At 39.9% G+C, this 14994-nt stretch overlaps 1 protein-coding gene across 2 annotated transcripts in view; it reads left to right on the forward strand.

Moving 5' to 3' along the window:
- Positions 1 to 14994, forward strand: part of GALNTL6 (polypeptide N-acetylgalactosaminyltransferase like 6) — a 491382-nt gene that overhangs the window by 462576 nt on the left and 13812 nt on the right. For both annotated transcript variants that reach the window (XM_081999759.1, XM_081999760.1), the window contains 2 exons: positions 6204 to 6425; positions 13798 to 13914. In XM_081999759.1, coding sequence (XP_081855885.1) covers positions 6204 to 6425; positions 13798 to 13914 — 339 coding nt within the window. The remainder of the gene's footprint in view (positions 1 to 6203; positions 6426 to 13797; positions 13915 to 14994) is intronic.

Raw genomic sequence — 14994 nt, forward strand, 5'->3', positions numbered from 1 at the left:
CTCTTTATTCGGTTGGGGTTTTTTACACAAATACAAACCATTCCTGGAATGAAGTTCAGTTTTAAACAAAGTGTAAAGGACCAAAATCAGATACCCAGGAGGGGGAAAGATTGACAAAGACTAGCACTGCCTAAATTAAAAGGGAGTTCGGCAAGAAGCGGAGAGGGATGAAACCCCCATTTAGACTTAACTGATGTGGGCAGCTTAGATACTGAGACCTGAACGTCACAAAGCTGTAGTTAATGTCCAGGAAATGCTGTATCGTGCTTTCGCTGAAGAAATACACAGAAATGAGACATGGTTGTGTTTGACACTGATGGAAGGACCTTTGCATGAAATCGAGGGTACCGTTCTTCTCCTTGTGAGTGCTCGGCAGCTTTGTACCTTGCTGCCTCTGCCATATTAATCCGTACTTGTCGGATGGGCTCCTCCAGTCGTACTTTGTTCTCCTCCTCCGTGATGATTTATCGTGACATTGTGCTACCTGTATTCCAGAGGAACGTGAAGTATAGTTGTCGTGGCTGGATGGATCCCAATGCGCTTTTAAAATGCATTTTACATAAAACAAACTGTATATTATATCATTTCCAGCCAAATGAAATACAGCTGCTTCCAGAAGTAAACAGGGCACCCATTTTAGAGTAGCCACAACACTGTGCCTCACAAAAAAAAACCCCAAAAAACCACATTTAAATTAGGAAGATGATGTAGGTGGAGTGAAAATAACCCCACTGGAATTTTACTAGGAAGGAAAAGAGATTAATATGTCAGTTGTTGGAGAAACTGTTGTGATATTTTTAGCAAATAAACAGTCATATCCTCTCTTACATTTCACAACTAAAATACAGTCAGGCCTCAGATGTGCTGTGGTGATTTATACTTGATTGGTGTAATTGAAAGTGGTTTTTGATGTCCTGGCTGATGAGAGGAATGACTATCACAGCAAATAAGACTACACCAGCTGGTGATGTCCAGCTTCCTGGAAAAATGTTCAGATTAAATGTAGGACAACAGGAACTCATTACGGGATCCAAATGTTCCTGCAGTAGTTTAATATTGACAAAAGTAAAGTCTGTGGATTGGGGTCAGGGTTGGTTTCATGCAAACAGCGAGATAGGCACAAAAGCAGAAAAAAACAGGTTATGCAGGTGAAATGAAACAAATAATAAAAGCATTGTGCTGCTTTCGTGCCACCGGATAACAAAAATCTACTTTAGAACATCTGGAGAAACTGAAAACATAAATTACATTTTTATATTAGTTTAACTGCTGCATCCAGAATGTCAATTGGAAAAGATGCAACTAGAGGGTGGAGCCGTGCCGGCTTGCGGTGCGGAACAGCGGGCAGCCAGGTAGCTCTCTGATCAGCTCTCTTATCAATCAGCTCTCTTATCAATCAGCTCTCCTATAAATCAGCTCTCCTATAAATCAGCTCTCTTATCAATCAACTCTCTTATCAGTGCTGGCATTGCAAGCCAGCGCACCAGCCACAGTTATGAAACGTGGAACTACCCCTCTCGTATTAGGGACCACTCTAGTTAGACCTTGCTTAGAGGGAATATTTATGAATCTGTCCTTTGGCTTGTCCCTGCCTCACTCCACCTTTCCATTCTCATGGCCAGCATCTACTTTCTTCTCACTGGGTTTATTTGAGTAATATCATGTCTCTTGAAAATGACAGATGACCTTACACACTTAAAAAGAAGGAGCAGTCATTTGATCAGGGAGACGTATCTTCCCCACTCGCTGGAGAAATGAAAGGGACTAAAATGGTCCATGAAAAAATTTTTTTTTTTCAAGTGGAGAAGTCCTCATTTATCTCTGTCTTTCTCTAGTCAAGTTGATTTAAACTCTTTTACTGAAGTCCAGGTACCAGTGACATTGTAACTTACCCTCTTGTAGACTATTGCTGAGTGAAAATACAAAACAAAGTCACAGTCTTAAATGTGTGAGTTCATACAAACTTAAAGAAAACCTGTCCAAATGTAAGCCCGATGGTAAAGGATTTACCAGTGAGTAAAATGTAACAGTGACATAAAGCTTAATTGTATCAAGAATGCGTACATGGGCAACTGATGACAGCTGATGAGTCGGTCTTACTGTGGTTGCCATCACTTTTGTGTGCAATTCACAGCTTCCTGGTGACAGCTGTCACAACCTTACATATAGAAATATGCATCTACTGAAATATCATTGGGCTTTATTTATTCTCATACAGAAATTTTTCACTGAAAATGACAAGAGAGAGAACAAATTATCACTGGTCTGTCATGGATAGGTCCGGAGAAACTCCTCAGATGTCCATCTAGAGTCCCCGTGACTTCCTTACGTTGTGTGTCGATTCATGTAACTGATTAATATGGAATAGGTCTTCATTTAATTAATCCTATTTAATTTTTATTTTTTCTTTTTTTTCTATTACAAGACCAGCATAACCAATCTGGACATCTGTAACCTTGCAATGATTTTGACATCCAAGCAAAGCTACGGCAGTTTCCAGCTGTAGAAAGACGTTTCATTTTTCCTTTCCTTATGCATTTAGACAAGGTGTTCAGACTGAAGAAAAGAATCCAAACAAGTGTGATCTACAACAAAGATATCCCATAACTGTTTCTTCTTACTGATAAAGCTATTTGATGCCATTTGAGAAACTGGCATTTAAAGGAGTTTTCTTTAGAAGATTGTGCAAAGAGTAACAGACAGAAATCAAGAGGATTCAAACCTAACTCTTATTTTGTTTCTTCTACATTTTTTGTAGATTAACTTCACTGTGAGATGACATGCTTAAGTGATGCTATAAGACATTCACAAAATGCCACCTGATCTGGTAGGCTCTTAACCTCCTTGGACCTGTAAATTCTGCAGCAGTATACATACACATGGTAAAGTCCTGACAAAGTTGAACTGCTTAGCACCTATTTTACAGCTAGACTGCGTCAAGATTTGGTAGCTATTTGTAACCATTCCCACTAGAGACATTTAATGGGTTGGGAGGCTCAGACTCTGCCTGGCCTTACTCAAGGCTCAGGCAGGGAAGAAGTGACCGTCCTCCTTCCTCCACCACGTCAGGTATTCACCCAGGTGGTGGAAAGGGCAAGTCTGTGAGACTCATAAAGGACTTGCAATCACACCCTTACTTCACAGTAAGTCACTTGCTTGGTAGGCCTTAAAGCATTCGGAGATGAGCGCTCTCATTTTGGTTGTGCAGCTCTACCTTTCCGTTGTGATAAGGTGAGTAAAAGACCAGCAGCTCACTGACATAATTTGCAGAGAAAAGTTATGTTCCTAGGAGGTTCTTGACATAGGGCAACTTTTCATGCTGTTAGACAGCCACAGAACAGGGATCTTCAGCTTACAAGAGCTCACTCATCTCATCTTGGACAGCCTGTTCTATTCCTTTTGCTCCTGGAACACGCTGAGTTAGCATGTTCTGAAGAGGAATGTAAATGATGTTTGCCTTTATTGTGCGAGGTTGCACCAGACTAGCTTTCTGGACAGCAGCTTTACCTGATTGTATTCAGTTCAAGAATGGGGATTAACTGTAATTTGAAGTTTTACTACTAGTCTGTACAGGTTTACGTTAAAAGGAAGTGTGGTGGTTACTGAGCTTGCATAATGATAACAGGTATAAGAAACCCATGCTAACTGAAGTCAACAAACCTCTTTAAAACTAAAGTGTTTGGATGCCAAGTGCTCGCTTCCTGGTAAGTGGCAACTTCAGAAAGACATTTCCACTGCTCCAGGACACAGAGTTCCTTGCAGTCATGTTCATAAACAGTCTGGAGATTTAGAGTTAGCAAATCAAGAGTCCAGAGTTTTAAAAGGGACCCTATTGAAATTCAAAGGGCTGCCTCATACGGGTTTACACACACACACAAAACCCAGTGACAAAGGACTCACTGGAAAACAAAGGTTTTGACCGGTGAATAAGAATTTTGAGCTAGTGACCAGGTATAATACCAAGATTTCTGTTGGTCTCCTGGTTTGTTCAGTTATAATTATCTCAAGTAGAATGCAGTTCTTTTAACTTAGCCAAATAACTAAAGAGGAAACTCCAGCAGAGTTGAAAATTTTTCTTTCCTGCTAGAGTATTTCTAATGTACCTTTACTGTATGGTTCTTTTTAACAGTATGGTCTTTAAATATGAAAATAACACTATCGGACAAAGTGGTTACAAGAAACAGTATGATATTTTTCTAGAATAGTCTTAAACTTTATTTGCATTATGGTAAATGAGGTGTACAGCATTTACAAGTGGAAAATATGCTAGAAAGATCATGCCTGTTTTCACGATTTTGGCTTCTTAGTTTAATGTGCTTAATCATATTTTGGCCTCACTTACAAAGTCTCATCACATAGTATTTTTACTTTTTAGGAGAATTCTGTCTTACAGGGTTTCTGACAGAAATGTGGTGTTGTCATTTAGATGTTGTTCTTTAATTTGTTCTGGTTTTCTTCGTCCTACACAGTTCCTGTATTCTTGAATTCTGATTTCTTGTAAAGTAACTTAGGTTTTCACGAAATTACAACAAAAATCAACCTTGTGTGGGACAGGAGCCATCTTTTCATAGGGATATAAGTGTTGTGATTTCTTATACTGCTTTAATTTTACTTGCTTTATCCCTGCAGGTTTTAACGTATTTGCTTCACAGAGAGAAAGAACATAGAAACTTATCTTGCAGTGTCAGCTGAAAGTACTTTGTTTTTTTCTGTATCTTGCTGTCTTTGTATTCAGATAAGCCTTATTAGTTCAGAGACATTTAGTTTGTGTGGATTAATAAAATTGAGGAAAGGAATTTTCAAATGAATCTTGAAAGCAAATCAGAGTACGAATCAGGCTTACTTAGATGCAGAGAATGCTCTGAGAAGAAACATTACCTTATGTTGATGATAATCAGATGTATATTGTCCTCCAGCTTATTACGGAGCGAATCTCAGCGTTTTGCAGTTAGTGTTCTATAAAAAGAATATTACAAAACTTGATGATCTTGTTTTTACAAACAAAGCAATCGGAACACCCTAGTGTCTCAATCTTACCCAGTGAGATGTTGCTTTGTTGGTGGGATAAGAGGTTATTGGGCAGCTGTGGAAATGCAGAACAGACTAAGCCTGTACGCCACTACAACATCTGCATATAAATTTGTGTGGATTAAGTTGCAGGAGGAATTTTAAAAACAAACAAAAATACAGAAAAAATTGCCCCTAGCCAATTTAGACTCCGTGATGCTAAATAAAAATAAAATACATCTCTTCGGCCTCGTCTATTCAGGAATTTTCCGTACGAGTCTTTTTTTTAATTTATTTTATAATTTGAGTCAGCTAATTTAATTCATTATCATTTGAATAAATTCTTATGCAACAAAATAGGTAATTCTGTTTCCTGTAAAATGCCAACAAAAATGAACTTTGCTGGACGCAAGCCGGAACTGGGTTTCATGGAACAGGAATAGCCTTGGATATGTCTATAGGATGAATGCAGAAAGCTGCAAGTTGCCATACCTGTGCTGTGAGCTGCTTCGCTTCAGGTCAGCTCCACTTCAGGGTTATGTGCTATGTTTTTGCACAGACTTACGAGCTCGCTGACACAGCGAAGCTTCCAGTCCAAAGGCAGTGCAAAACCAGCTCTGAGGTGGGGCAGAGCAAGCTCATGGCTGTTTAGCCCCACACATGCACGTGTAAGACCTGACCCTAAAATTTAGCTGGGAATTGCTGGGTGACTAAGCAGTATGATGAGAGCTGAAAATTCAGATGCCTTTCAAATGCCAAGTGAGATACATCAGAAGGAATAATTTGAACCATTCATGCCCATTAGTAGGTTCTGAACTAACAGGAAAAAGAACATAGGTACCAATGTGAGCAGCTGAAAGAAACTTTCTATTCAACATCCATCATTAATTAAAAACGCATGTGAAGATGCATAAAGAATATGAAGGAAAATAAGATATTCAACAGACAGAAGACCATACCTTACACAGTCAGGAGGAAAGCAGGGTACTTAATAGGCTGTAGTGTTTGCTTAACACTGTAATAAAGATAGCATATGTTTACCAGTATTTTTCCGTGTTTTAAGACTGAGAAATTAGACCAGCTAAGCTTAAAAGCTGTGTGGACTACTGATTTTTTTGTTGTTTAATTCTTCCCATTAGAAATATCATTCACGCAAAGCGTGAAGGAATTAATGATTGCTTTTTTCTGCTGCACAGAACCTGAAGCGCGTGGCAGAGACATGGATGGATGAGTTTGCAGAGTACATTTACCAGCGACGGCCTGAGTACAGACATCTCTCAACTGGTGATATCTCTGCCCAGAAGGAACTTCGCAAGCACCTTAAATGTAAAGATTTCAAGTGGTTCATGGCTGCAGTGGCTTGGGATGTCCCCAAATATTACCCTCCTGTGGAGCCTCCACCTGCTGCCTGGGGGGAGGTGAGAAATACACAAATTGGATCAAATTTAAATGAGTCTAACGTTTTACCTTACAGGAAATTAAAATTTAGCTCCTGTGATAAACAGTGTTATTAAGGGAATTCACAGTGATTGGAACAATCCCTGGACTAGCCATTAAAATGAAAAACCATCATGTCTTAGAACTGTTGCTGTCCCTTTTATAATTCATTACAATTTTGTGTGTACAGGCCATAAAATGCATGCACAATGAGGACAAGAATGTGGAAAAGAGCGTGTGGCACTCATTACTGCATGTCACAAGACAATTTTAGACGCTGAGAATCACCTTAGTAAAAAGGAGGTCTGAAATCAACTACATTTTTTTGGGGTATCCATCTATATATCTCCTCCTGTTCTTACAAGGACAACTGCGTGTAGGTGGAGTTAGGTTTGCTCTGCTTTGCTCACGTGTGCAAGCGTGACAAGCGAAGCCTGGGTGCTTTTCTTTTAAAAAGACTGGTTTTGCTCAGCTTGTGATCTGCATCCTGTAGGTGCTGTCACGACCGAGTACCAGTAGCAGACAAATGCAATTTCTAGTTTGGGAGTGAAGGGAGGGAGGGACCACCAAAGAGAAGCCAATATCTGAGCATCACTCCAGAGCAGGGGGCAAGCAAACAGCCTGCTGGAACTCACCACTCGTGATCAAAGATGCTCTGCATTCAGACCTCCCTGAAGAGCGGAGCCGTAGCACACCTTGCTTTGACCGTTTGTTTTGTGTAGAAGAAACGAAAACACAAAGAGTGCAGGAATGAAATTACTTATGTAGCTGTGCAGAAAAATTGCAGTGGCCTTTTACCTCCAGGAACTACAGCAGATTCAGTCCATGGAAAGGTGGCATGCAGAGGGCTTTTTTCTCGCCGTTCATTAAGATTTATAAAGCAGGCTTTGCTCTTTTGCTCTTTCAGTGTGTTGCGCTACGTTTTTAAAAAACATAGGAACATCTGTACCGTGAGTTCTGGCCTTCCCTGATTTTGCTGGAGATGTTCTTGGGGCTCTCAGACAATTACCTTTTATATTTGAAACCAAAGGATGAACTTGAAACTTTGACCAAAACATTTGGTAAGACCCCTCACACCTCTGCATATCCCCAGTGGTCAAGGCTGGACCGTGCAGGGGATTTCTAAGCTTAGGTGCCTCTACTGTTCTCCAGAATTTCTTTTTAAAAAAGCAAATCAACTAATTGCAAAATTTAAAAAATAACTTTCTGTTGTAGTAGCAGTCCTTAGTTCTTCTTTGTGAGCTACCAGTTACAGATGTTCAAATGAACTTCAATTTATATGTATCTTACTGTTTGCTACTTCTTGGCAGTAAGGAATTCCTTTACTGTTAAAGTTTCTTATATCTTTGATACTGCTGCCCACACTGTATGGTTTTAATGTATACCAAGAGGTCACGAGTTTATCAGTAGAAGTCAGGCTGGATCAGGGTGCTGCGACTGCTGCTATGACCTTCCTTCATCATCTTCCACATGTATACATGTGCATCCTTGGAGGACTGTGATCATGGGATGTATAATTTCTCTGGCAAGCTGAACAATCCTTACCTCAATCAGAGGCTCTAAGTGGAAGAGATTGTGGTTCGGGTATTCATTCTTTTTACAGCAATATTAATATACTCTTTGCATAAAAGCAAGACTTTTTAAGGGTAAAGCAAAGATCATAGCAGTGGTATCAAATCTGTACCTTAAAAGCACTTACTAAGTTCTTAGGAAAGAAGAGAAGACCAAAGGCTTTCTGTTTCCTCTAAAATGTACTTTCTCTAAAATAGCAAGAGAAGTTTCAGCCCTACTACTCTGTTTTTTCCTGAGACTGTCACATTCCTGTGAAGTTTTAATTAATTTGTTGGCACTTGCAAGGAACTTGAACAAACTTGAAGGTCAATGGCTGTCATAATTAAAAGCTGAAAGAGGAAAACAGACTGTCTGTTATTGCTTTGTATGAATCGAGCAGCTCTAGAAACCTTGCTCATTATACACACCAAAAGTCTGTGCCAAGATTGACTGTCATTTAGTACTCTCTCTGCTCCTACTTGGAAAGATTTTTCATCTGCTTGCCTGTGCCAGTCTGAGAAAAAATAAACAGTGAGGCACTCAGACAAATTTTGGCTCCAGTATTTTGATATCTAACTGGTAAAAGTGTGTGGTGTGAAAGCAGACATCTCATAAACAGCCCCTGCACAATTCCTCTTTTTTTGCAAATACATTTATTTAAAATGTGACTCTTACACTTCTTGACAAAATCTGTTCATAATGGAAAAGAAGGAAATTTGCAAAACAAAAACCAATATTCTTCGCTAGGCTTGTCATGGCCTTATCTCTTCTGCTTGTTTGTGCCTTTTGTCCCGTGTAGCTGGCAGGGTGTACATTCCCTTGATATTCTGTTCTGCCTTGTAACATCTGAAATATGTGCAGTAAAGCAATGTAACAGCGCATCCAGACAGATTAAAGTTAGTGAGACTGTCAGTTCTGTGTCTGGGTGAGATAGCTGTACTCTTTCCCGCCGTGGAAAAAAGGAAAGTTTTCAATTAGGTTTTGCTCTTATCCTTCTGAATATATTGGAAAGTATGCTACCACTTGAAAAAGAGTAGTACCCATCTCTTTCTAAGACAGAATAATTTATTTGTAATATGTATTTGAAATCCTGTTGAAGGAAGTTAAAACAATAGCTGCATTAGGTGAGATTTGGACACCGAATATTTACTTAGGAAGTGCTCATGAATCTACAAGCTGTCATCCAGCATGAATATATTGTGCAGATGTCACAGCTTCCAACAATATCTTTGAAAACACATTTTACAGTAAATCAATTATATAATGTCAGCCACTGTCACTTATTTTAGACGTCATGAGTTCTATAGTCAAGGTGATATTAAAAAAAATAATTTGTTTTTCTCAGTCAAACGGGAAATATTTAAGCTTTGTTTCATTTGCTGTTACATGACCTTGTTATTCAGTGATTTAATATGCAGCAGGTCTCTCAGTCACTGCAGCAGTGCTGAGCTGTAGGACCTGAAAATACTCCTTTCTCAGTCCCAAACTCATGGATTTTACAGAATTGCTTTACAGCATTGTTTTACAGCATTGATATGAAAATGTCACCCATGAAGTTAAGTCAAGCAGCACATTTGAAAAAGGATTAAAGCCAAAGAACTCACTAACTTCTCATTTGATTACTTTCTTTTTTTAAAGTGTCATCCTCATACCCTTAATGAGTCAATCTCAGCCTACCAAGAGTCACACATCTGTTGTACAAAAGCAATACAACAGGCTACTCCCCACCCTGCACAGACCAAGTGCTGCACAGCTGGGCTGTTCAAATTCTTTCATCAGGATCAGCATTGCACGGAATAACACGAGTCCCCTGTTTCTTCAGTGAGGTCTTCGGCAGTGCTTGTCTTCTTTTAACTTCAAATTTTCCTTTTTATGACTCACTGAATGGGTAAATACTTTTGAAATTACTATGTATCGGTTGACAGGAAGGGTGGCTCATTTTGTCATATTTGATCTGTAGATGTTGATGACCCTGGGGTCATCTGAGAACATAAGCCATGTACTAAAACTGGCTTTAAGTGCTGCTCAAACGAAAAAAGCAACATAAATGAACATGGCTAATGTCTTCTAAGAGCCACAGCCACTTTCTTATTTGAGGCATTAAATCAGGTGCCCCTATTGTTGCTCTACTGGGACACCCTAAGGATAGTTCCAGCACCATCTCCACATTCATCGTTCTAACAGATGACCATATCAAACACAAAGCTGTCTAGATCGCTATGCTCTCCCACTTTTTTGCTTTTGGTGCAGATAGTTTCGTGATGAGCATGCAGGGGTGTGGGGGGAGGTTGTCTTGTTTTTTCTTCATTTAACGTGGAGCACGCAAGTGTGGCACTACACAGCTCCCACCACAATGTTCAGAAATCTCAAAATTAATCCTAGCAGGCTGTATCAATGGCCTGCAACCCTTCATTTTCCTCAGAAGGCTGTAGTCTTCTGACAAGAACATTATCGTGGTAATCAAGCATCCATTGCTTTCCAGTTTCCAACCCATGCTTGCGTACTAATGACAAATACGAAGTTTTTAAGAGTGTAGTTCTAGACCATCTTAATCTGCCTCTCCTGTAGGGAGCTTATGAAATCAGGTAACTGCTGGCTTTCTGCAAAACTCCAAGTTATCTGGGTCACCATATATTCTGAAGTATGTAAACGCTGTTTGGAACCCCCGATTTTAATTTTTTTCCATTTTTTTCTTTTTTTGATAGGTGTCCAAAAAGACCTTTTTTTTTTTTTTCTTGAATACCTGTCTGTCAAATCAGAAGCTTCAAATGTCAAGAGGTAACAGTGCCACCTTCAAACCTAGGGTCTATGCTTCCAGGCCTTCTGTCCTCCCGTGTTCCAGCTCCTATTTTACATCACATTCCTCTTTCCCTATGGCGGTGCTAGCAAGCTAAGCTACTTCTTTCTCAAGGCATGGCCTATTCTGGAGAAAAGTCTTTTTTTTTAACACAGGCTGGCTAACTTGGAGAAAGCAAGCTGTAGTGTTGACCTAGGTTAACTGCTTTTCATAAAACCCAAGGGTTACTGTATCTAGCATTATGCAGTGATTTGTCCTTATGGCTCGCTACCTCATTTAAAGCACAGAAGTCAGCTCCTGCACCGGCAGAAATGCAACTCAGGTGACATGTTTTTGCTCCCAAGCGTCGGTGCAGCACTGAGAAGCCTGTACGTCCTTGCTTGGACACCTCCAGTGTAGGAGAGGGAGAAAACAGACCCCTTAGATTTTGTATTTTCTGTGCTTCTATGCCTCGTCTGCTCTCTTTAAGGACTACAGGGCCCATAGTCTTAGTAGGGATGTCCCAACATGTGTTAGGATGGCGTTTCAAGAATTAAATATGCATAATGACTTACAGATAGTGTCCCATGCTTTTTTTTTTTTATTTCTTTAATTCTAAAACAGCCTTTAAGATCGCTGCTAACCATCGTTGTTAGTCCATACAGACTCCTCAAAAGCGTGCTTTTCACATACACTTATCTGTGTGTGCAAATGACGGCGTTTAAGGTTGAGCAAATAAGTGTTGTATGTAGCAACTCAATGCCCTACCTGCATGGGTGATGAAGTCTGTCTCCTGTTCATCCCCAGTCTCTACAATTGCACAAATACCAACGCTGGAAACGGGAGTGTATTAGGACTGCTAGCTATTTCTTTGCTAGTTGTAACTCAGAACCTTAAAAATTCAAAATCCATTGTGTGACTGACTGGAGACAAGGCAGTTTGAACGCATATTGATGTATAAATGAGAAAAAAGCCTCTCCTTGCTGTGCTTCTGCTTTCCTTCCTTCTTCCATTAAAGCATCTTAGGGGATTTGCAGGCCGTGTGGTGCTGGTGCTCGGCAGAACATTCCCTGCGGTTCTGGCAGCAGCACGATGGCTCAGTTCAATTTCTCACAACTGCCAAGGCCACACAGAAATGCCAGAAAACAAAAGCACAGACTTGACTGAAATGCCTGTACTACAAAAAGAAAATTAAAAACAAACCACGACCCGTCTGCAGTTGAAAAGAAGGATAAAACAATAACAAAGGATGAGCTAAGATATAAGCTGCAACAAACCAGAGGAAAAAACTACCTCAAGGAAACCCTTCAGGAGCAGAGGGAAGACGAGAGGAAATAAAGAACAGGGGAGACAGATTCCAGCACTGAAGGAACTAAGTGTAGCTTCAGCTCAAACCTTTTGCAGAAATGCATAGAACAAATTTACCGCATAGTCCAAACGACTGAGAACAGGATGGAGCGATGCCATCAAGACAAAATTAGGAAAGCCCTTCAATCCAATAAGCATCCATTGGGTGTGGAGTGTATTCACTGTCATTTTACAATTCTGAATCACATAAATGTACCCCGATTATTAATGGCAGTTGTTAGCAGCTCCATTTTAATTAGCTCGCACGCTCTAAGAACAGAACTGATGTATCATTTAATTTTGTATTAGGCCAGTAACCTTTATTTATACAATGTAAATTTAACTGCACTGAGAAATGATTGAACACTCTCGAAAAAAATGTATTTGGAATAGGTATTTCACATGAAACTTTAAAAATATAAAATTAAAATCTATTCCCTCATCATTCTTTCCTGTCTCTTTTGCTGGGTGATATGAAAATGAAGGCAGGCTTGTTGAGAACTAGTTACCTTTCATCCTTTTTTTCAGCTAATGTGACCCTTTGTACTGCGGGGCTCAGTGCTGGGTTTCTGCATCTGGTTGTGTGTATGAAATGCTAGTGGTTTACCTCATCTATAGCAAATTTTATTGTATCAAAATAAGAAAAAATGCCCTAGAACTGGGCTTGTCCGAGTTTTAGAAGAATAATTCTTTGAGTGCTGGTGAAGGCTCAAGAGTTCTTGGAGCCAACCGCTCAAATGCACATGTCCATGCATGGACATGGATCTTGATTACTCAGTTTCTGTGTATGTCATTGATAGGGAAAGTTTTTTAAGAAATCCTCCTCATTCTGGAGATGTCTAAAGGATTTTTAAATAGCCAAACTAATGTACTCAAGGAGAAATGTGCATGCATTTGCAAAATAAATTTGGGATTTTTCTCTTTTTGGTGGCAGTGTGCAACACACTCCTTTTCAATTCAGCCTTCCAGAAGAATATTACACGGCAGCAGTTGTACATAACTGGTATGACTGATAGTCACAGATTAATTATTACTCAGTTGCTTCAGTCTCAAAAATGAGATTTTCCTTTTAAGAATAAGTTACACTGTGGAGTGTTTGCAGAAGGCATGCAGAGAGCACAAGGAACCTCCATGGGTAAGCACAGTTTCAGTACAAATTTGTTAAGTACTTTTTAATTTTGGGCACTTGGAGCCCTAGTGTGTGACCTTCTCTACAACAGTGTTATTGTGTCGAAGTAAGAGCAAGCATTGGAACAGGGCGTGCCTGAGTTTTCAAGAAATATTGCTCCAAAGCCTGTGAGAGGCTCATACGGAAATAATTTCCTCTTAACACAGTTGATCTCTCTTGCTCTGGTAGGAGGGAGGAAGCAGTCACACCAAGCTTTGAACTTCTCAGACTTCTTTTCCTCTTGGTTTCTTTGCGTGAAAATATTTCATACAGACCTACCTTTCATTTGTTAAGTAGAATATTTCAAACTTTGCTGCTTCTAAAGCTGTTCACAGAAAGAGTAGTTCATTCCAGGACATGTCTCTCTACCCTGTAAGAAGTTCCACCAGTTTTATATAACTAATGGTCAGTCTCAAGCCCTTCTAAGAGAGCTAAACTCCTAACCCCCTAATATTGGAAGCTCTATTCCGCAGCCTGGTTTAACGTGAAATGTTGCTGCTTGGTTTTGCAGATTCGAAACGTGGCAGCCAACCTCTGCGTGGACAGTAAACACGGAGCCACGGGGACTGAGCTGAGGCTGGACATCTGTGTGAAGGATGGCTCAGAACGGACGTGGTCACACGAACAGGTATTTTGTCAGTGGAAAGAGAAATGCTGTGCAAAATTGTTGCTTCTCTTTTTGAGCTTCTAAACGTTTCTCTGAGGACTCCTCCTTTTCCTAAGTCAAAGCAGGGCGTAGAAATAATTTGTGAATGATTGCTGAACTTAACGGCTTTTACAAAGTGCTCTTTAACATAACCGCAGAAATTCCAGCCACCACCTGGGCTATATATTCTTCTTCATTTCCAAAAGGAATTGCAATGCCCAAAGAGCTTTTGAGTGCCCCATTCTCCCCTGTTGTGTCATGAAAACATGTTGATTTTAGTTCAGTTACCTGAAAATATATTAAATATAGTACCTGGGCTTGTAAAACTGTCTGATTTGTATGCTTTCATCTCAATAAGCGGTTATATTTTAAATTAATATCAGGTACAAGTGAGATAAATGGGTAAAAGCTAGAAAGAAAGAGTTTCACAAAGACAAGGGATGATAAAGACTCAAAAAAAAAGCTTTTATCTAGGTTGGTTAGGTAGAAAAATATTAGCTCTCAGGAGAACAGAGGAAAAGGGCTCTGATTTGTACTCATGGCTGTGAGTGCCTTAGGAAAAGGATCATGACCCACAGGCTGTGGGTCTGGTTAACGTGAGCAAAGAGAATCCAGATGAAAAGTACAACCTAACCGTTTATTAGCAATTTTGGTGAACATCCCTTTTACAGGGCAAGGTCCTAGATTAGAAAAACTTCCTAATGCTGAGAAGAAAAATTGACCTGACAGTCACACATGGTACTTTGTAAAAGCTTAAGAGCTCAGGAGAGAGGAGTTCTGAGGGGTATCTGAAGTGCTGAGGTCAAGAAATCATTCTCTGAGGATACTGAGAAACGCAGGGGGAGAGGTGCAAGTGAATGAAATGGAGAAGCTAAGGTTGATCACAGTTTAGCTAAGTGCTAACATGGGGAAAATGAAAGTTGCTGAAAGAAAGCTTCTTCACATAGCTACCAAAGACATAGCACAGTGATAGGATGCCATGACCAGATAAATATAAGCCTGTTTTGTTTATGAAAGACACCCAGTAATTCAGCCAATTAATTGAAGGAAGTTGTATGGTCC

Source organism: Phaethon aethereus, assembly GCF_964289735.1.
Source record: "Phaethon aethereus genome assembly, chromosome: 4".
Classification (NCBI taxonomy): domain Eukaryota; kingdom Metazoa; phylum Chordata; class Aves; order Phaethontiformes; family Phaethontidae; genus Phaethon; species Phaethon aethereus.